General features: G+C 43.5%; 1 protein-coding gene across 1 annotated transcript; it reads right to left on the bottom strand.

Annotated features, from left to right (window-relative positions):
- Positions 1–220: 220 nt before the first annotated feature.
- Positions 221–1,159, bottom strand: LOC119944024 (olfactory receptor 10A7-like). Its single transcript, XM_038765252.1, has one exon. The coding sequence runs from the start codon at positions 1,157–1,159 to the stop codon at positions 221–223; it is 939 nt and encodes a 312-aa protein (XP_038621180.1).
- Between the last annotated feature and the right edge of the window lie 19,903 nt (positions 1,160–21,062).

Below are 21,062 nucleotides of genomic sequence, written 5' to 3'. Positions count from 1 at the left end.
TAGCCTTCTCTATTCTAAGTTTGTACTGGTTTTGGGCATTGTAACTCTGAGAACAGATTTACTCTTCCATGGTCCTTTCAAGGAACCTAGAATATTCCCTGCACACAGTGAGCTCTAAGCGAATAATAAAGATGGGAATATGCTACGTAAGAGTGACTACATCTCTACAGTGGTGATACCTCTACAAAAAAGTCACCTTCACAAATCAGAAACTCCCAGATCATGGCAAAATATCTTTTTGACCCAAAATTCTCTTCAGGGCACCTTTAACCTCTTGATTCCTCAGACTGTAGATCAGGGGATTTAGCATGGGAGTGAAGACAGTATAGGAGAGAGAAAGCAGCTTCTTAATCTCAGGAGAGTAGGAGGATTTGACTCGGAAATAGGTCAAACTTGCAGCCCCGAAGAACAGTGAGACCACAATAAGGTGGGACGAGCAGGTGGAGAAGGCTTTGTGCCGGCCCTCGGCAGAGGACATCTTCACAATGGTGACAAGAATTTGGACATAAGATACAATGATTATTCCAAAGGGGAACATCAGAAAAGTCACAGTCGCCGTAACACCATACACCTCAAATGCAAAAGTGTCTGTGCATACCAGCTCTAAGAGAGGAGGTCCATCACAGAAGAAATGGTTAATTACATTAGGCCCACAGAAGGGCAATGTAAACATCATTGTAGTCTGTACTGTTGCAACGGGAATCCCTGATAGCCAGGAAGCCAAGGCCAGCAGAAGACAGCGCCCCCGGTTCATAATGAGTGAATAGCGGAGCGGGTCACAGATGGCGGCTTGTCTGTCATAAGCCATCGTTGTCAGGATCCAGCACTCTGAGGGTCCAAAAAAAAAGGAGAAATACATCTGGGCTGCACACCCACCAAAGGAAATACTTTGATTCTTCGACAGGAAATTGGTGAGCATTTTGGGGATGATGACAGTGGTGTAGCCGATATCCATAAGGGACAGACTCCTGAGGAAAAAGTACATGGGGGTTTGAAGGGCAGGGTCCAGTGAGGAGACCAACACTAAGAGGGAGTTTCCTATCAAGGCTACTAGGTATATCACAAGGAAAATCACAAACAGGATGGTCTGAAATTCATGGATATTTGAGAAACCAAAAAGAATGAATTCAGTCACATGTGACTGATTGATGTCTTTCATTAGCATTAGTTTACTTTAACAATGTAAGTACAGAAATTTCTGGACATAAAATATGTCTTTTCTGTCAGGAAAAAGTCACGATGCTTTCAGAGTCCAGATCTTCCGTCCAAACATTTGTCAGCATGAACCTGGGTAGCTTGTCAAGGATGATGGAGCTGATCACTGTGTGAAATACGTGGTGTCTAGGTTTTCTGTGGCAGAAGCAAGTTCAGGAAAATGGAGCAACAGTGAAGTTAGCCAATAATACAAATTCTGTAAAGAAATGATTAGGAAGTGTTTCAGTTTATCCTCACTTGCTACTAGTGGTTATCATTTTTCCCACCACACTACATCCTGTCACCTTCACAGGACTGGACAAAGTCTGCTAGGGGGATTAAATCATTACAGTTTGTCTGCAGGGAACAAAGCACCCCCATGCCTGAGTCATGCAAAAATGAAAGGGTGTAGTTTTTTCAGAAAAAACAAGGAAAACAAAGCATGCGCTTCTTAGTAACATGGAAGATCTCCAAATTGGTTCCGTTTCCCTGACACTCCTCTTTCCCCAGCCTTCTTGCGATCACATTGTTACATTGTTTACAATGTTACATTGTACGCTGTGCATTACAAAGTTACATTGTTACAAATACATCCCCTCTTCCTTATCACCTTTTCTTTTTCAAGTCCAATCCTTAGAGAAGAAGAGCTATGATTTTAGCTTTGTGAAATGGGTTCCAAAAAGAAAAAAAATATTGCTCTTCCCTTTCTCAGCAACCTGAAAATCCTTCCCTACTCTTCCTTTCTTATTTTGGAAGTGACCAGAAACACAGATGTTACCAAGAGGATAACAGGGATCAGAGAAGAGGAATAGTTTGAGAACCAGAGAACCAAGAAAACTTTCTAAATTCCATAGAGTTTTACTCTTTTCCTGACAAAGTTTTATTCTTCTCTGATGTTTTGCTCTGATTCTTAATGGAAGATTTCATTTTTGAATAGCTTTAGTAAAATGAAAGAGAAGAAAAGCAAAGCCCAAATCTATCTCGAGATTCCACACCATGATAACTGTGTAGTGTGTGAGGACCAGTTCAGTTTTCTAGAACAGTTGACCTGATTTTATGTATTTGAAATACTAGAACAATTTGCACTAGTCAAATGGCCAATTGCATGGTAGTCTGGGTATACTAAAAGAACTCAGTAGGTTTATCTGACCCCTCCTAAAATGGAAGAATTCCAAAAGTATTAGAATGATTTCTGTTCACTGAGCATGAGGAGTATTACTGTTCATAAAATAGATTTGGGAATAACATTTCCACATATCTACCCCTTTCTCATCATTCTCTTGCCCCAGAAAGAACCCATTATTAGACAGTAAATGGATCATTTTAACAACTTCATTCTTAGTTCCCTATTGTCTCTCTGTCCCTAGTCCAATGATACATTACACAGAACAGCAAAACACCTCTCTTCACCACATACAGATGTTGTCCCTCCATTTCCTGGAAGTATTCAGGGACACGTATTACCATTATTACCAAATGAAGTCTTTTGAATGTAGACTTCACAGCTCTCTGCCAACTGCCATCCTTCTAGGTCATTGTCTATACTCAACTCAAGGAAACCTGTTCACCATCCGAACGCTTTCCACTTCACTTGCCCAGGAGTAATTTGTTTTTTCCCCAAACCAGACTTCTGCCACTTTTCCATCCCTATAAATTCCAACTGCTTCATGCTTTCTTCCCACAATACCCCTTCCCATGCTGTCCACTCAACTACATTCATATTTCGTTGTATTTTCTTGTGCAATTGTTAGTTGTAGATGTTATTTTTAACACCTGGCTCATTTATCTAGCACTATAAGATGGTCATGCTTTTGTACTGGACCTATCTTCCTAAATAGTTTGAAAGCCCAAAACTTAACAGTGTCTAGAACAGTGCATTGCGCAAAGATTCACAAACACTTCTCCTAATGAATCAATCCTACTTCACTAAGCACTTCATTCATTCAATCGTATTTACTGAGTGCTTACTATGTGCAGAACACTGCATTAAGCGCTTGAGAGAATACAGTACAACAGATTGGGTAAGCGTGTCATCTGTGCACAAAGTGCTTACAGTCCAGAGGAGCTTACTAGTATTGTCACATCCATCCTCCCAACATCTCTGTGAGATTCCAAAGAGCTTAAGTAGAAGTATGTTCCTCTTTTAAATGGGAAAGAGGAAAAAGGGGAAATGAGAGATCTAGGATTAGAAGCCAAATCTCATTTCCTAGATGGTTGTCCCTTCTACACTGTACTAACACGTGGTGAACGCTTTATTGAGAAATTTACCTGCCTCTTGAAGGAGGATTGTTCTTCTCTGGTTGATTAGATAGGCTCATGTTCTGGATGATAAGGCCTCTATGAAGTATTGGCATGACCCCTGAGAGATGGTCCCCAAGCCATAGCTTACAACAAAGGAAGCAACGGTATAATATGGATAGCTCCTTTAGGAAAAGTCATGCCCATGAGGTGCTTGCATTTTTTTACACTTAAAAGCTATTGTGAAATCATTGAATTTTTAATTGAGCACATTGGGGATAAAGTGTAAACTGTGTTTGCCTGAAGTTTTAGGCATTTTGATTAGTCAAAAGACTTGCCTCCAAAGTCTACTTATCTAAAAGGAAAATTTCATCTACATTTTTGCCTGAATTTAAGCCAGGTATATAACTGGTGGAATTCTCCAGTGCACTCACATTAGAAATACCATATAGATGATAAAGCTGAATCCTTGGTGGGATTTTTTTTAAATGCTATATTCATCTCTATCTTCAAATATTTAATGACTGGTTGAAAAGAAAACCTGCTGACAATTTGTTTGGGATGATAGAAGATTTATTTCTGATTATTATATTTAATATTAGCTGTTTATTCAATACTGAATTTTTCTTTAGTTGATTAAGGACAGATTGACTTTCCTGTAGATTTTAAGATCCTTGTGGAAAGGGATCATGTCACCCAATTCTATGGAATTATACTTTCCCAAATGTTTAGTACAGTGCTCTGCACATAGTACATGCTCAGCAAAAGCCACTGATTGTTTTTTGGTATTCAAATTTTTACAGGAAAAACATAGAAATCAACAGTAATGTTCAGATTACAATGACTGCAGGAGTGAGCTCTGTAGCTAAACATTTATCTTGACAAAAATTTCAGTGTGCTTTCCTAATGGACAGTGTTGGTTAGCTAGGCATGAAAAATTATTCCTATCAAGAGACAAAAGTTAAACAATGCTCCACACCAGCCCTGAAATCAGTGGTTTTTGTTCACCTGAAACAAAGAATACTCTCCCCTCTAGGCCAGTGAAAGTAATTCCTAAGTTATTCTGTTTTAGGGTCTCACAAATTCCTTCCATCAGAATGAATTCTGAGAGATGAAGATGTTAGTATATCTTAAGTGCTTAGTACAGTGCTCTGCACACAGTAGGTGCTCAATAAATATGATTGATTGATTGATTGATTGATCTAAGAACAGAATACTCTGATCATGATTACATTAACTTGTTGTAATCCTTAATGCCAACATCAATTACTGGTGCCCACCATAATTGAACAAACAAGGATCATGCTTCTCCCTTAATACTATCAGGTTTAATTAAAGAAGTAAACATTGGTTTACTTTAGATTGAGTAGTGGCACAGGTAGTACAAAATAACTGACAATACGAAACTGAGGGGAGACAGCCTTGCAATGGAGAATGGGGAGTTACTGCAACATGGGGTTGAGGTTGAAGGGAATGTACATGTTGCAGTTGATTTGAAAACCGGCTACACCTAATCCACCTTGAATAATTGAGCATTCACTAGATATTTGGTCCCCTATTTAAATTATTTGGTTATAGAGATAGTTTCTGATTTTTTTCATGGTATCGGTTAAGCTCTTCCTGTGTGCAAAGTACTGCACTAAGTGCTGGAGGAAATATAGGATAGGTTCAACACAGTCCAAGATTGATTTCCTATCAATGACACTCATTTTCCAAACACTTTTTTACCTGGTCACCAGCAATTTCTGTTTTCAGTCACCAGAACAAGTAGCTTGTGCCTTCTTTCTTAAATTTATAATCTCTCTGAATCTTTGGTCTCTAGTCTCACTTTGGTGCCCTTCCCTTTAAGCCTACTTTTAAATATTTTGTTAACTGCCCATCTGTCAGTTTTAAGTTCCATTATACATTAGTTGTTTTTGGATGTTTCACTTTTTATAGTAATTTGTTTTAATTTGAGTGGATGTTAAAGATCAGTGAAAATCCTTTCAGTCTGGAATACCAGGCTTTCAGGGCTACCTTGTAACTCATGGATTTTCTTAGTAAATCCTTAGTAACTCTTCCTTAGAGAAGTCTTAAAACGGCATGTTTCACCTAACATCTCCCAGGACAGAGACCAGCCTAAAGATGATGATATCTCTCCAATGGGAGGCCACAAACTCGTGCGGACCATTGAACATCACCCGTGACTGATACCTGCCCGAGGATACTAAGATTTCTCTGCAAGGAGACCACAAACCAGTGTGGTCCATCGACCATCGCCCGGGACAGCGTTCTGGCTGAGAATACTGAGATCTCTCTGCCCCAGTGGCCACAAACCTGTGTGGATCATCATCCATCACCCAGGAAACAGAGCTGCCTCAGAAAGTTGAGATCTCTCCACTGAACAGCCACATTTCATTTTACCATTTGAAAATCCCACTCAAAACATGATGGGAACAAATTGGACTAATAAACTGAATTGAGAAGCAATGTGACCTAGTGGACAGCCCATGAGCCCGGGGGTCAGAAGTATCTGGGTTCCAATCCCAGCTCTGCCAATTATTTGCTGTGCTACCTTGGGCAAGACACTTCACTTCTCTATGCCTGAGTTTCCTCATCTTTGAAATGGCGATTAAGACTGTTAGACCCATGGGAAACATGTACTGTGTGCCCCTTGATTAGCCTGTGTGTACTCCAGTGCTGAGTACAGTGCCCAGCTCGTAGCAAACACTTAACAAATACTATTTGTAAAACTCTGGTAAAAGGAAATGAATAAAAACTGGATTTCTAGGTGATATTATTAAAGGGATGGATTTTTTTTCTTTTGGAACAAGACATGAATATGCTTTGGGGAATGCTGAATGTACAGATTTATTACTCTATTTTACTTGTACATATTTATTTTGTTAATGATGTGCATATAGCTTTAATTCTATTTGTTCTGATTATTTTGACACCTGTGTACATGTTTTGTTTTGTCTGTCTCCCCATTCTAATAATAATAATAATAATGATGGTATTTGTTAAGCGCTTACTATGTGCAAATCACTGTTCTAAGCACTGGGATGTTACAAGGTGATCAGGTTGTCCCACGGGGGGCTCACAGTTTTAATCCCCATTTTACAGATGAGGTAACTGAGGCACAGAGAAGTTAAGTGACTTGCCCAAATTCACACAGCTGACAGTTGGCAGAACCGGTGTTTGAACCCATGACCTCTGACTCCAAAGCCCGGGCTCTTTCCACTGAGCCACTCTGCTTCTAGACTGTGAGCCCATTGTTGGGTAGGTACTATCTCTATATGTTGCCGACTTGCACTTCCCAAGTGCTTAGTACTGTGTTCTGCACACAGTAAGCGCTCAATAAATATGATTGAATGAATGAATGAATTAGATGGCAATTCTCTTATGGTTTTGCTTTACAAATCAGACTCAATAATTGGTATTTAAGACTTGTCAACATCTGTTGAAATGCAAATGAGGGACTATTCCCAAAAAGAAGAGTGAAGTGGTATGGGTAAGAGGAGCAGATCAAGGGCGTAAGAACTTTATAATGGATAATAATAATAATAATAATGTTGATATTTGTTAAGCACTTACTATGTGCCAAGCACCATTCTAAGCACTGGGGTAGATACAAAGTAAGCAGGTTTTCCCCCGTGGGGCTCACAATCTTCATCCCCATTTTACAGATGAGGGAACTGAGGCCTAGAGAAGTGAATGAGTTGCCCAAAGTCACACAGCTGACAAGTGGCGGAGCCGGGATTTGAACCCACAGCCTCTGACTCCAAAGCCCGGGCTCTTTCCACTGAGCCACGCTGAATAATCAACCTAACCTTCAACTTGTAGGAACTTCTGCAGCATACTTTTCTCGTCCCTTATCCATACTTTTAAAATAAATCCTTAGAACATTAAGACATATCATTAATTCTTACATGGTCAAAACTTTGGCCTAATGCTCTGCACACCCGAAACCCTTAATAAATACCATTATTTGATTGAGAAAATGCCCAATTTTATGGGTTTCCAAGTCTCAGGGGCTCATCTCTTGATAGTCTTCTACCTTCTAAATTTGAACTGGTATTAGCCATTTTAATTCTAAGAACAAGTCTTTTCAAGAGCCCAATATATTCCTTGTTTATAGTGAGCCCTCAGCAAATAAGAAAGGGATTGCACCTAGTAACGGTGCCCAAGCAAAGCCACTGATTTCTTGATACTTCAACAAAAAATGTCACCTTCCCAAATCAGGGCCTTGGGTAGTTTGTCTTTGATCAAAGTGGTAATTTTGGAATATATGGTGTCTAGGTTCTCTTTGGCTAGAAGCAATTTCAGGAAACTGGTGAAGTGGTGAAGTTGGCTAATCATACAAATTCTGCAAAGGAACAAGTCAGAAAGTGTTTCATTTTATTAACACTTGCTACTAGTGTTAACCGTTATTGAACCCACATTTTTCCCACCACACTACATCCTATCATCCTCATTAATGAAATAATTAAATTTAATTTAATTAATCACTGCTTGTTTTTAGGGATCAAAGCACATATGACTCCGTGCATAACTCCCAAATAGACATCTCAACTCCCCACCTCACACCACACACACACACACACACACACAAACACACACACACACACGCATCTACATCACACAAATAAACCCACCTATATTCAAACACATATGCACATGCACTCAGCCTGGGTGATCATGTCCCTAACAATGACAGAGTTAAGGTTTTTCGACACATGAAAAAAGTGTGCTTCTTAGCAACATGGAAAATCCCCATATTGATTCCCTGTTTCATTGTCCCTCTCCTTCCCCAGTCCTCCTGACACCACACTGTGACAAATCTATCCCATCTTCCTTATCCCTTATTCAAGACACATCCCCTCCATGAAGCCTTCCCTAACTAAGCCCTCCTGTCCTCTTCTCCCACACCTTTCTGCATCACCACTTCATTCATCCACTCTCCCATCTCCCCAGTACATATGTATATGTGTGCCATTTATTCATTCACTTACTTATGTATATTAATATCTATCTCCCCCTCTAGACTGCTCAATGTGGGCAGGGAATGTGTCTGTTTGTTGTGTAAATACTTAGCATAGGGCTTTGCCCAAATTAAGCACTCAATAAATACAATTGAATTGAATTGAATTGAATTATCACCTTTTCTCGCTCATGGTCCATCTTTAGGGAAGTAGAGCTATGATTTTAGCTCTTTGAAACGGGTTCCAAATAGAAAAAAATATTAGTCTTCCCCTTCTCAGAAACTTGGAAATCCTTCCTTTTTTTTCCTTTTTTCTTTTGGAAGTGACAAGAAGGACAGATGCTGTCAAAAAGAACACAGAGCTGCGAGAAGAGGAATAGTTTGAGAATCAGGCAACCAAAAAACATCTAAGCTCCCTAGAGTCTTACTCTTTCCTTAACAAAGGTTTACTGTTGCCTCTGTTATTTCATTTTGGGTTTTTTTTCAATGTAGGATTTCATTTTTGAATAGCTTTAGTAAAATGAAAGGGAAGAAAACAAAGTCCAAATCTACTTTGAGACTCCATTCCATGATAACTCTGGAGTATGTGACAACCAGTCCTGTTTTCTAGGAGCTGTTTATGTGTTTTTAGGTATTTGAAATATTAGAAAAATTTTCACTAGTCTCTATGCTCAGTAGGTGGCACTTAGCTAAACTAAATGATCTAGGTAGCTTTATCTGAACCCCCAAAACGGAAAAGTTCCCAAAAGTATCAGAATAGTTTCTGTGCACTTAGCAGGAGGAGTAGTTCATTTTACTGACCATAAGAAAGATTTGGAAAGAATATTTCCTCACATCTACCCCTTACTTATCATTCCTTTGCCCCAGAAAGAGCCTTTATCTTCCTGTAACTGGATCATTTTAACAACTTTATTCTTAGTTCCCTATTGACCTTCTGCCCCCAATCCAATGAGATATTACATGAAACAGCAAGAATTGTCAGTTCTCTGGACTGTGAGCCCATTGTTGGGTAGGGACCGTCTCTATAACGGTGCCGATTTGTACTTCCCAAGTGCTTAGTACAGTGCTCTGCACACAGTAAGCACTCAATAAATGCAATTGAATGAATGAATGAATTCAAGAATTCCAGTATTCTCATCCTGAGTATCAAATTAATAACAAATTGATAAATGTCATTATTATTATTTTTATTATTATTAATCCCCATTTTACAGATGAGGTAACTGAGGCCCAAGGAAGTGAAGTGACTTGCCCAAAGTCACACAGCTGACAATTAGCAGAGCTGGGATTTGAACCCATGACCTCTGATTCCAAAGCCCGGGCTCTTTCCACTAAGCCATGCTGCTTCTCGATCGATCGATCGGGAATAGGGTTTGGCTTGGAGTGCGGCACCTTTGCTCTCCAGATGCCCCTGCCCAGGGTGGGGATTAGCCCAGAACCCATGCCAGCTTGTGCCTGCCAGCGCCACACACCCCTCTACCATCACAACCCACGTCTCATGGTAAAGGCAGCCCCGGGGAGAGCCCCTGGCCCACAGCACCTGTATATATGTTTGTACAGATTTACTTCTCTATTTTATTTTATTTTACTTGTATGCGTTTACTATTTTATTGTGTTAATGATGTGCATGTAGCTTTATTTCTATTTATTCTGATGACATCTGTCCACATGTTTTGTTTTGTTGTCTCTCTCCCCCTTCTAATAATAATAATAATGATGATGGAATTTATTAAGCGTTTACTAAGTGCAAAGCACTGTTCTAAGTACTGGGGAGGTTACAAGGTGATTAGGTTGTCCCGGGGAGGGGGTGGGGCTCACAGTATCAAACCCCATTTTACAGATGAGGTAACTGAGGCTTCAGAGAAGTGAAGTGACTTGCCTAAGGTCCCACAGCAGACATGTGGCAGAGCTGGGTTTCGAACCCATGACTTCTTACTCCAAAGCCCATGCTCTTTCCACTGAGCCATGCTGCTTCTCTGGACTGTGAGCCCGTTGTTGGGTAGGGACTGTCTCTATATGTTCCCGCCATGTACTTCCCAAGTGCTTAGTACAGTGCTCTGCACACAGTAAGTGTTCAATAAATGCCATTGAATGAATGAATGAATGAATTCAAGAATTGTTATCCTGAATACCAAATATGGACTGCTTGTTTTTACAGACAAAATACTCTGAAGATATCTTGATGGGAAATATTGTTCCAAAGTGATGGGATTAATTCTCATATGATTTTTCCAAAATGTTCTAATATAGGGGGCTTCTCTTTGGGTTATTCCTGGTGATTTACAGGATTATTACTATGAGAAATGCCTTTGCAGTTATAATAACCAAGGTCCATCAAACACTCCCTCCCCATACCCAACTCCTTTTTCCATGAGAATTGGTCCTTCCTGGAAATCTGTTATCGAGAGTTATTCTTCCCAAAATGCCGCTAAACCTCTGGACAGAGGATAGAACTATTTCTCTCCCTGTTTGAGCTATTCTGCTGTTTACTTTTCTTTTTCTTGGTGTTACAGAATGTGTCCTCCTGGGAATGATGGTATATGATTTTTTGATGGTGTTTGTTAAGTACCTACTATGTGCCAGGCACTGTACTAAGCTTAGTGGTAGATACGAGGGAATCAGGTTAGACACAATCCAAGTCCAAAACAGCACTCTCAGTCTTAATCCCCATTGTGCAGATGAGGTAACTGAGGCTCAGAGAAATGAAGTGACTTGCCCAAGGTCACACAGCAGACAAGTGGTGGAGCCACGATTAATAATAATAATAATAATAATAATGGTATTTTTAAGTACTTACTCTGTGACAAGCACTGAGGTAGATACAAGGTAATCAGGTTGTCCCACTTGGGGCTCACAGTCTTAATCCCCATTTTACGGATGAGGTAACTGAGGCCCAGAGAAATTAGGTGACTCCCCCAAAGTCATGCAGGTGATAAGTGGGGGAGTCAGGATTAGAACCCACAACCTCTGACTCCCAAGCCCGTGCTCTTGTCTCTTAGCCACACTGCTTCTCTAGAACCCTTCCCCAATAAGCTTCTGACATATAGTGGGACCATGCTGATTGTGAAAGTTCCTTTCCTGTTCATACTCATGTCCTCTGTCAAAATCATCTCACATTTCAGAAACTGTCCTCAGGCAATGGGAAAGCACAAAGCTTGCTCCATCTGCTCTTCAAACCATATTGTCATCACTTTGTTTTTTGGATCTGCTATCCTCACATATTCTCTGACAAAGTCAAACCACTCAGAAGATGTGGACAAGCTTCTCTCCCTCTACTCCTATGTTCAGTACCCTGATACTCAGCCTGAAAAATAGGAGGTGACCACAGCACTTAAGAAATCATAGACCTAGTGGATTCCTAAAATGATCACCTAAGCTAAGAAAGACCTTTCATTATAGCTAGCAGAACGGGGAGTTCAAAGGACGTGGGTCTGAGAGTCAAAGAACCAGCATGTAATCTTAGCTCTGCACACTTACTGCAGTGATTTTGGGCAAATCACTTAATTTCTGTCTGCATCGGCAAAATGAGGATTCAGCATCTTTCATTCATTCATTCAGTCATATTTATAGAGCATTTACTGTGTGCTGGGCGTTGTACTAAGCACTTGAAAAGTATAATTTGGCAACAGTTAGAGAAAATCCCTACCAAACAATGGGCTCACAGTCTAGAAGGGGAAGACAGACAAAAAGAACACAAGTAGACAGGCATCAATAGCATCAAAATAAATAGAATTATAGATAAAAACACATCATTAATAAAGTAAATAGAATAATACATATGTACAAACATACACAAGTGCTGTGGGGTGGGGAAGGGGATAGAGCAGTGGGAGGGAGTAGGGGCTTTGGGGAGGGGAGGAGGAGCAGAAGAAAAGAAGGGCTCGGTCTGGGAAGGCCTCCTGGAGGAGGGGAGCTCTCAGTAGGGCTTTAAAGTGGGGAAGAGAGAGTTAGTTGGGCAGATGTGAGGAGGGAGTTCATCCCTGTTCTCCCTCCTCAGACGGTAAGCCCCATGTGAGACTTGAATATCTGTCCAGGCTCTGTTTTTACATGTGATTTCCCTTAATCCCTCTTGAATTTCATTATGTTTTCTCATGGAACACTTTCTAAAGGGTCAAGTTTACCTTCAATTCCATTTCAATCTATCAAATGATAACCCCACCCAAAAGAAGATAGGCACAAACTGGACCAACAAATTTAATTGAGAAGCAGCATGCTTAGTGGATAGACAATGGCATTGGGTGTCAGAAGGACCTGAGTTCTAACTGCAGCTCCACCACTTGTCTGCTATGTGACCTTTGGAAAGTCACTTCACTTCTGTGTGTCTCAGTTACCTAATTTGTAAAGTGGGGGTTAAGACCCTGAGCTCCATGTAGGAAATAGAATGGGTCCAACCTGATTAGCTTGTATCTCCCCACTGCTTAGTACAGTGCCCAACTCATTGTGCTTAACAAATACCACCGAAAAAGAAAAATGTCTGATGAAAGGAACTGAATTAGCAGTAGATCTCCAGGTGTTACTATTCAAGGAGCTTGATTTTTTTTCCTTTTGTAATGAGAGTCATTTGAGTTTCTGTAGGGTGCATGTAATTATTAGATGTCACCATTTAGGGCACTCTCAAAAATCAGTCTCTTTGTGTGTATATAATTGTGTGTGTGTGTGTTTTTGTATGTGTGTATACATATAAAACGCAGGCCACAAACGTCATCCCTATAGTGCTAACCCTTATATTGTACCTCGAACTCATCTATCTATCTTGCCATCGATCTCCGGACCACATCCTGCCTCTGGCCTGGAATGCCTTCCCTCCTCACATCCAACAGACAATTTATCTCCCCACCTTCAAAGCTTTACTGAAGGCACATTTCCTCAAAGAGGCCTTACCTGACTAAGCCCTCCTTTCCCCTTCCCCCACTCCCTTCTGCATCACTCTGATTTGCTTCTTTAACTCACCCACCTAGTCCCACAGAATTACATATCTGTAATTCATTTATTTATGTTAGTCTGTCTCCCTCTCTGGACAGTAAGCTTGCTATGGGCAGGGAATATATCTGTTTATTGACACACTGTATTCTCCCAAGTGTTTATTGCAGTGCTGTGCACACAGTAAGCAGTTGACTGACTGACTAGATTTGAAGACATGTCCAGCATCGGTTTAAATGCAAATGAGGGAGTATTCCTCACAAGAACAGAATAGTTGTCCTGGAAACAGAAACAGATCAGGAGCAGAGGAACTTGTCTATAGGATGAAAAATCAGCCTAACCGTCATCTCCCAGGAATGCCTAAAGCATTCCTTCATGATCCTCTCTCCCTAACTTTTAAATAAAACAATAGAACATTAATACATATCAATAATTCTGTGATGCCACAAAACTTAGGCATCATTTTCTGCACACAATAAGCCCTCAATAAATACCATTAATTGATTGAGAAAATGTCAAATTTTATGCTCTGATAACTTGGCATCTCATCTCTTGCTAGCCTTCTACCTTCTGAGTTTGGGCTGCTGTTGCCCATTTTAATTCTCAGAATGAGGAATGGGTGTGTGACACTCTAACATGGTCTTTCTAAGAGGCCAGAATATCCTGTGCACACAGTGAGCCCTCAGCAAATAATAAAGATGGGAATGTTCCAGGAAATGGTGACCAAGGATTGACTTTATACTTCAATAAAAAAGTCACATTCACAAATCAGAGCCTCCAAGATTCTGGGAAATTATCTTTTTACCTAGAATTCTCTTCAGAGCACCTTTCACCTCTCGATTCCTCACACTGTAGATCAGGGGATTTAGCATGGCAGTGAAGACTGAAAAAGAGAGAGAAAGCAACTTCCTACTCTCAGAAGAGTAGCAAGATTTGACTCAGAAATAGGTCAAACCTGCAGCCCCAAAGAACAGCGAGACCACAATGAGGTGGGACAAGCAGGTGGAGAAGACTTTGTGACAGCCCTCGGTGGAGGATATCTTCAGGATGGTGATGAGGATGTGGATGTAAGATGCAATGATCATTCCAAAGGGGAGTGTCAGGACTATCACTGTCCCACTTACATTGTGTACCTCAATCGCAAAGGTGTTTGTGCACAGGGTGTTTGTGCACACGAGCTGTAAGAGAGGAGGGCTATCACAGAAGAAATGGTTAATTGAATTAGGCCCACAGAAGGGCAATGGAAACATCATTGTAGTCTGTACTGTTGCCACAGGAATCCCTGATAGCCAGAAAGCCAGGGCCAGCTGAAGAAAGCACCCTGGTTCATGATGAGTGAATAGAGGAGCGGGTCACAGATGGTGGCCTGTCTGTGATAAGCCATCGTTGTCAGGATCCAGCACTCTGAGGGTCCAAAAAAAAAAGAGAAATACATCTGGGCTGCACACCCATCAAAGGAAATACTTTGATTCTTGGACAGGAAATTGGTGAGCATTTTGGGGATGATGACAGTGGTGTAGCCGATATCCATAAGGGACAGAATCCTGAGGAAAAAGTATATGGGGGCATTGCTCCCCGTGGTTTCAGGGGCAACTCTCGGGTTCTTACCCTCTCCGGGTCTTCGGACGTCTCCGGACGCGGCCCGCGCATTCACACCAGGAAGAGTCAGCCAGAGGTCCAAAGCTTGGTTGCCGTTTATTGCTATCAGCAGTTACATGGTTGCAAGAGAGAGAGAGAGAGAGAGAGAGGGAGAGAGAGGGCGCGCGCCCCCCCTTGTCTTGTTCGTCTCTTATACCGTCCGTTGCCCGGGGGCAGGGTTTTCTCGGGGAATGGCGCATCGAGGCTTTGCCATGTAGCACACGCCGCCCTCCAGCCACTAGCCTAGCAACAGCTCTGTCCAGTCATGAAGCGTTTGCTCTGGTTCCCCAGCCACCCGTTGCCAACCATCGCTGGCTGCGGATATGGCCTTGAGGTTGCCTCCGAGCCTTGCAGGTGCAAGCTTGTTTTTCTTGCCCTGGTCTCTTTATCTCCTGTTGTTGAGTCTGTTTGGCCTTGAGCCGTTGGGTATGGTTTGTGTGCACATACTGCCTGTCTCAGCGCCTTCCCCCGCTCCCTACGTGTCCCCCTCTTGTTATGGCGGGGACCGCTAAGGGCGGCCGCGCAATGGGAGCATCTCAACCTTAATCTCGCGGACCACCCGGGCAACAATGGAGCAAAAGAGACGAAGGAGGCACGGGAGGCACATGAGCAAAAGCAAAACCCCCCTTTGATCCTTCCGAGGCCCATGGCCACCGGGAGGATCACATACGACCCTCCTCAGGATAACAAAGATCTTCCGCAAAGCCGGCACCTAAAGTAAAGGATAAGGAAAAGACAAAAAAAAAAAAATCCAGGCATAGCTTTACACACACAACACACACAACAATCCCCTTCCTCAGTGAAACATAGCATCCAGATGGCGCTGCATGTCCATGATCTCAGCCTTGGACAGGGGTGTGGTCAGGGTTTGTAGAAGCATCAGGGTAGATGAAGCACATCAGAGGCAGGCCTTCAGGAGCTGAAAAACACAACACAGAAAAAAAACCAAACCAGCGGCAAGACACACAAATAAGCAACCAGACAAAATCTCACAGGACCGAGGCCCATCCGGTAGAAGTTCGATGCAGCCGTAAAGCTGGGACAGTGGGTGGCTCGGAATCTTGAGAGTCAGCAGAAAATGATGGGGGAGTACAATCAGGAGGCGAACATCAAAAACGGCTGGCTTCACCTGGGAGTGATGGATCCATGAGGGGCGCTCAGCAACACGAACTGCAGAAAAGGAAGACAAGAGAACCTGGTAGGACCCCTCCCAGGATGGCTCAAGTGAAGCATTGCCGACCATGCGCTTAACCCAAACCCAATCTCCAGCGATGAATGGATGCAGATGATCCATGAGAGGGATGCGCTGATGAAGGATTCCAGCAGCCTGCAGCTCAGATAGAATTGCCTGGAGAGACAAAACATAGGCTCGCAGGGCATCATCGCCCTGGTATGGTGCATGTAAAGAACATTCAATTCCAAGTGGTCGATTCATTCATTCATTCATTCAATCGTATTTATTGAGCACTTACTGTGTGCAGAGCACTGTACTAAGCGCTTGGGAAGTCCAAGTTGGCAACATATAGAGACAGGTCGATAAATTTCAGATAGAACAGACTCAGTAAAATGTGATCCTTGATCAGAATCGGTAACAGCAGGTGGCCCAAACCTGGGAATGACTTCCCGCTAGAGACATTTCACCACCGTAAGAGCAGTTGCTCGGGAGGAAGGGAAAGCCTCCATCCACCTAGTCGGGTGATCAACAATGACTAGTAAATATCGGAAACGACCAGCCCTCGGAAGTGTCACAAAATCAACCTGCAAACCCTCAAAAGGGGAATAGACCCAAGGGCGTCCTCCCAAGGGAACCCGACGACCAGGATGAGCATTGAAGCTCTGGCAAGTAGCACAACTGGCTGTAACACGTTTAGCAACAGGATGGATACCTGGGGCAAACCAAACTTGAAGAACTGTGGCTGCCAAGGCATCTGCACTAAAGTGAGTCTCCTGGTGAAGACCCAAACAAACTGGTCGCAGTGCAGCAGCAGGCAAAATAGGGTGTCCATCAGGGACCCAAAAGAGTCCGTCCCGTTCCAGTGCCTCATATTGCCGAGGCCTTTCAGCTCTTTCTTTATCAGTAATCAGGGAGGGCAACAGAGTGCCAGGCATAGACGTGGGGGCCAGGGCCATAACAGGAGCTACACATGCAAGGGGGGCATGCCGAGCTGCCCAACGAGAGGCCTCGTCAGCTCGGCGATTGCCCAAACTCGGGGAATCACTTCCTCGGGTGTGGGCATGCACATGCATGGCAGCCACCTCGGCTGGGAGCAAGAGGGCCTGTAATAGGCGTTCTATACGATCCCCATTAGCAACCTGACGACCCTCTGAAGTGAGGAACCCCCGACTTTGCCACAGGGTACCTGTAGCATGACAGACCCCAAAGGCATACTTAGAGTCTGTATAGATGGTCACACGCTTCCCTTTACCGAGTAATAATGCCTGTGTAAGGGCTTCAAGTTCAGCCGCCTGCGCACTGCAAGAAGCTGGGAGTGAGCCAGTCCACAGCACAGAGGTTAGGGTAACAACAGCAGCGCTGGTGAGGTGCACCCCTTGGTCCATAAAGGAGGAGCCATCTGTAAACAAAGTTAGATCAGAAGAGGACAAAGGCTCATCGCGAAGGTCAGATCGAGGAGCGACAGTTTCCCGAACTACTTCGTCACAATCGTGAATTTGGTCAGTCATGGGAGAGGACTCAAGCAGGGTAGCTGGATTCAAGGAGCCACAGCGCTCCACATGTACCTGCAGATTTTCCAATAAAGCAACTTCATATTTAGTCAGGCGTGCCACAGATAAGGCTTGGGTGGCTGCTCCATGAAGGAGGAGCACAACTTCATGCGGAGTCCGAACAACAACGGGATGTCCCAAGAGGATATCCTGAGACCTTTCGAGCGGCATTACCACCACAGCTATGCAGCGGATACAGGGTATTTGACCTAGAATGACAGGATCAAGGACACCTGAATAATAGGCTACTGGTCGACAGTGAGGACCAAGAGTTTGGCACAAAACACCTGAGGCCACTCCGCGGCATTCATGAATGTACAAATAGAACGGCTTACTGTAGTCAGGGAGTCCCAGGGCAGGGGCTGAACTCAGGCATGATTTTAGTGTCTAAAAGGTGTCTACAGCCTCAGGAGTCCAGTCCAGGGGCTCTGGGGAAGTCATTTTTAGGAGCTCAAAAAGGGGTCTGGTTAACAACCCAAATTCTGGAATCCAAGCTCGACAAAACCCAGCCGCACCAAGAAAACCTCTCAGGGCCCGCTTAGTAGTGGGGCGAGGCATGCATTGAATAAGGCTTGCTAGCTTGGGGGCGATTGCTCTTTCTCCCGCCCGCAACATGAACCCAAGATATTTTACCTGGGGCTGACACCACTGCAGTTTCTCGCGACTAACTTTAAGACCAAGCTGATGCAAACATGCTAGGACCTGGAGGGAACCTGACCGACACAGATCCTTTGTGTCCCCAGCAATAAGGATATCATCCATATACTGGAACATACTGATCCCTTCGGGTAATATGAGGGGAGATAAGGCTCTGCACAATTCTCTCGAAAAGATAGTTGGGGAGTGAACAAAACCCTGCGGAAGCCTCGTCCAGGTTAGTTGACGACCTTCCCAGGTAAAGGCAAAAAGGTACTGGCTCTCCCAGGACACCGGGATAGTAAAGAAAACACCAGTTACATCAATACAAGTAAAACAGGTTGCGTCGGGACTCACGGAGCTAACTACTGCCGTAGGACTAGGAACCACAGCATGCATAGGCAAAACGTAAGAGTTAATTGCACACAAGTCCTGGACTAACCGATAAGACAGAGGGGAGCCCAGTTTTCGCACAGGCAACACAGGAGTATTACAGGAAGACCGACATTCGACTAAAATTCCCTCGTGTCTCTTCTGTTTCTCTTTCATACACACTTACTCTAACCTTCATACACATACAATTCTTTTAACCATCGTCTCTTCTCTCTCACTAAGACGAGTGAAAAAGTCATCAGAGGTTTCCCCTTCATTCTGGGCCATCCCATGAACAGAGTCCCAATTAGGGGGTTTTCGGCCCAATTCTTGGATGGCTGCCAGGAGAGTCTCTCTGGCCCCAGAAAGGCTGCACGGAGGATACCGTGTATAAGGAAGTCCACGTCCTTTAGCTCCCCCAGGTGGGAGTCTTCATAGGCCGTCATCTGTTCCCCAATAACGTCCCACCGCTCCTCCGTGGTCCCAGAATCAAATATCCACGGGGAGGTCATAGTTACCTTCCCTATAAATTCCCTTATTGTTTTCAGCTCAATCTTTACCCCCTTACTTCTCAATATCTTGTAACAGTGCCGGGTGTACAATTCCTTATCTTCTGGCTTATATATGGGCAACGATCGTGCCGTCCCCATCTTCCCGCCTGACCTTTAGCTACCTGGCCTACGGGGCAATCTCCCTGGTCTTCCCCAGTGGGGGTACCCGAGCCCCACGTTGGGCGCCACTCGTTGCTCCCCGTGGTTTCGGGGCAACTCTCGGGTTCTTACCCTCTCCGGGTCTTCGGACGTCTCCGGACGCGGCCCGTGCGTTCACACCAGGAAGAGTCAGCCAGAGGTCCAAAGCTTGGTTGCCGTTTATTGCTATCAGCGGTTACATGGTTGCAAGAGAGAGAGAGAGCAAGAGAGAGAGAGAGAGAGAGAGAGAGGGAGAGAGATGGTGCACGCCCCCCCTTGTCTTTTTTGTCTCTTATACCCTCCGTTGCCTGGGGGCAGGGTTTTCTCGGGGAATGGCGTATCGAGGCTTTGCCATGTAGCACACGCCACCCTCCAGCCACTAGCCTAGCAACAGCTCTGTCCAGTCATGAAGCGTTTGCTCTGGTTGGCCCCCAGCCACCCGTTGCCAACCATCGCTGGCTGCGGATATGACCTTGAGGTTGCCTCCGAGCCTTGCAGGTGCAAGCTTGTTTTTCTTGCCCTGGTCTCTTTATCTCCTGTTGTTGAGTCTGTTTGGCCTTGAGCCGTTGGGTATGGTTTGTGTGCACATACTGCCTGTCTCAGCACCTTCCCCCGCTCCCTACGTGGGGGTTTGAAGGGCAGGGTCCACTGAGGAGACCAACACTAAGAGGGAGTTTCCTAACAAGGCTCCTATGTGCATCACAAGGAAAATCACAAACAGGATGACCTGAACTTCATCTAGACTGGAGAAACGTAAAAGAATGAATTCAGTCACAGGGTGATTGATTGCCTTCTTTTATTTGCATGGTGTCTTTCAGGGCGATGTAAGTATAGAAATATGGGGGCCCAAAACATATCTTTGTTCATGAAAAAAAACAAGTAGCCAGATTTTCAGACTGCAGATTTGTCAACATGAACTTGGGTAACTTGTTTAGCCCTGGATCAAGGAGGTGATGTTGGAATACATAGTGTCTAGGTTCTCTTTAAGTAGAAGCAAGTTCAGGAAACTGGGGAAGTGGTGAAGATAGCCATTAATACAAATTCTGTCAAGGAATGATAGGAAAATGTTTCATTTTATCTTCATTTGCTACTAATGCTTCTCATTATTGAACCCACATTTTTCCCACCACACTATATCCTGTCATCTTCTTTAATTAAATAATAAAATTGAATTTAATTAAATAACTAATCACGGCTTGTCTGCAGGGAACAAAGCGCCCAAATGCATGACTCCTTCATAGAAATCTCCTCAACTCCCCTTCACGCATACATACATACATACACACACACACACACACACACACACACACACACACACACACACACACACACATCACACACAGAAACCCACCTATAAATACATTTACACACATGCACATAGGCTGGGTGCTGATATGCCTAACAATGACAGGGTTAAAGATTTTCACACATACACATGTTGCCAACTTGAACTTCCCAAGTGCTTAATACAGTGCTCTGCACACAGTAAGTGCTCAATAAATAAGATTGAAGTACACAGATACACAAATAAATGTGCTTCTTAACAACATGGACGATCCCCAAATTGATTCCCTGTCTCTCTGCCCCTCCTCTTCCCCCAGCCTTCCAGTGTCTACATTGTTACAAATCCACTTCCTCTTCTTTATCACCTTTTCTCTCTCAAGTCCTATCCCTAGGAAAGTAGAGCT

Source organism: Tachyglossus aculeatus, chromosome 22 (assembly GCF_015852505.1).
Source record: "Tachyglossus aculeatus isolate mTacAcu1 chromosome 22, mTacAcu1.pri, whole genome shotgun sequence".
In the NCBI taxonomy this organism is placed as follows: Eukaryota; Metazoa; Chordata; class Mammalia; order Monotremata; family Tachyglossidae; genus Tachyglossus; species Tachyglossus aculeatus.
The sequence above is the reverse complement of the archived record's forward strand: the minus strand, read 5'-3'. Positions and strand labels throughout refer to the sequence as shown.

Bases quoted from the DNA above. Each gene is read 5' to 3' on its own strand.
- LOC119944024 (XM_038765252.1), bottom strand. From the start codon at position 1,159: ATGAAAGACATCAATCAGTCACATGTGACTGAATTCATTCTTTTTGGT.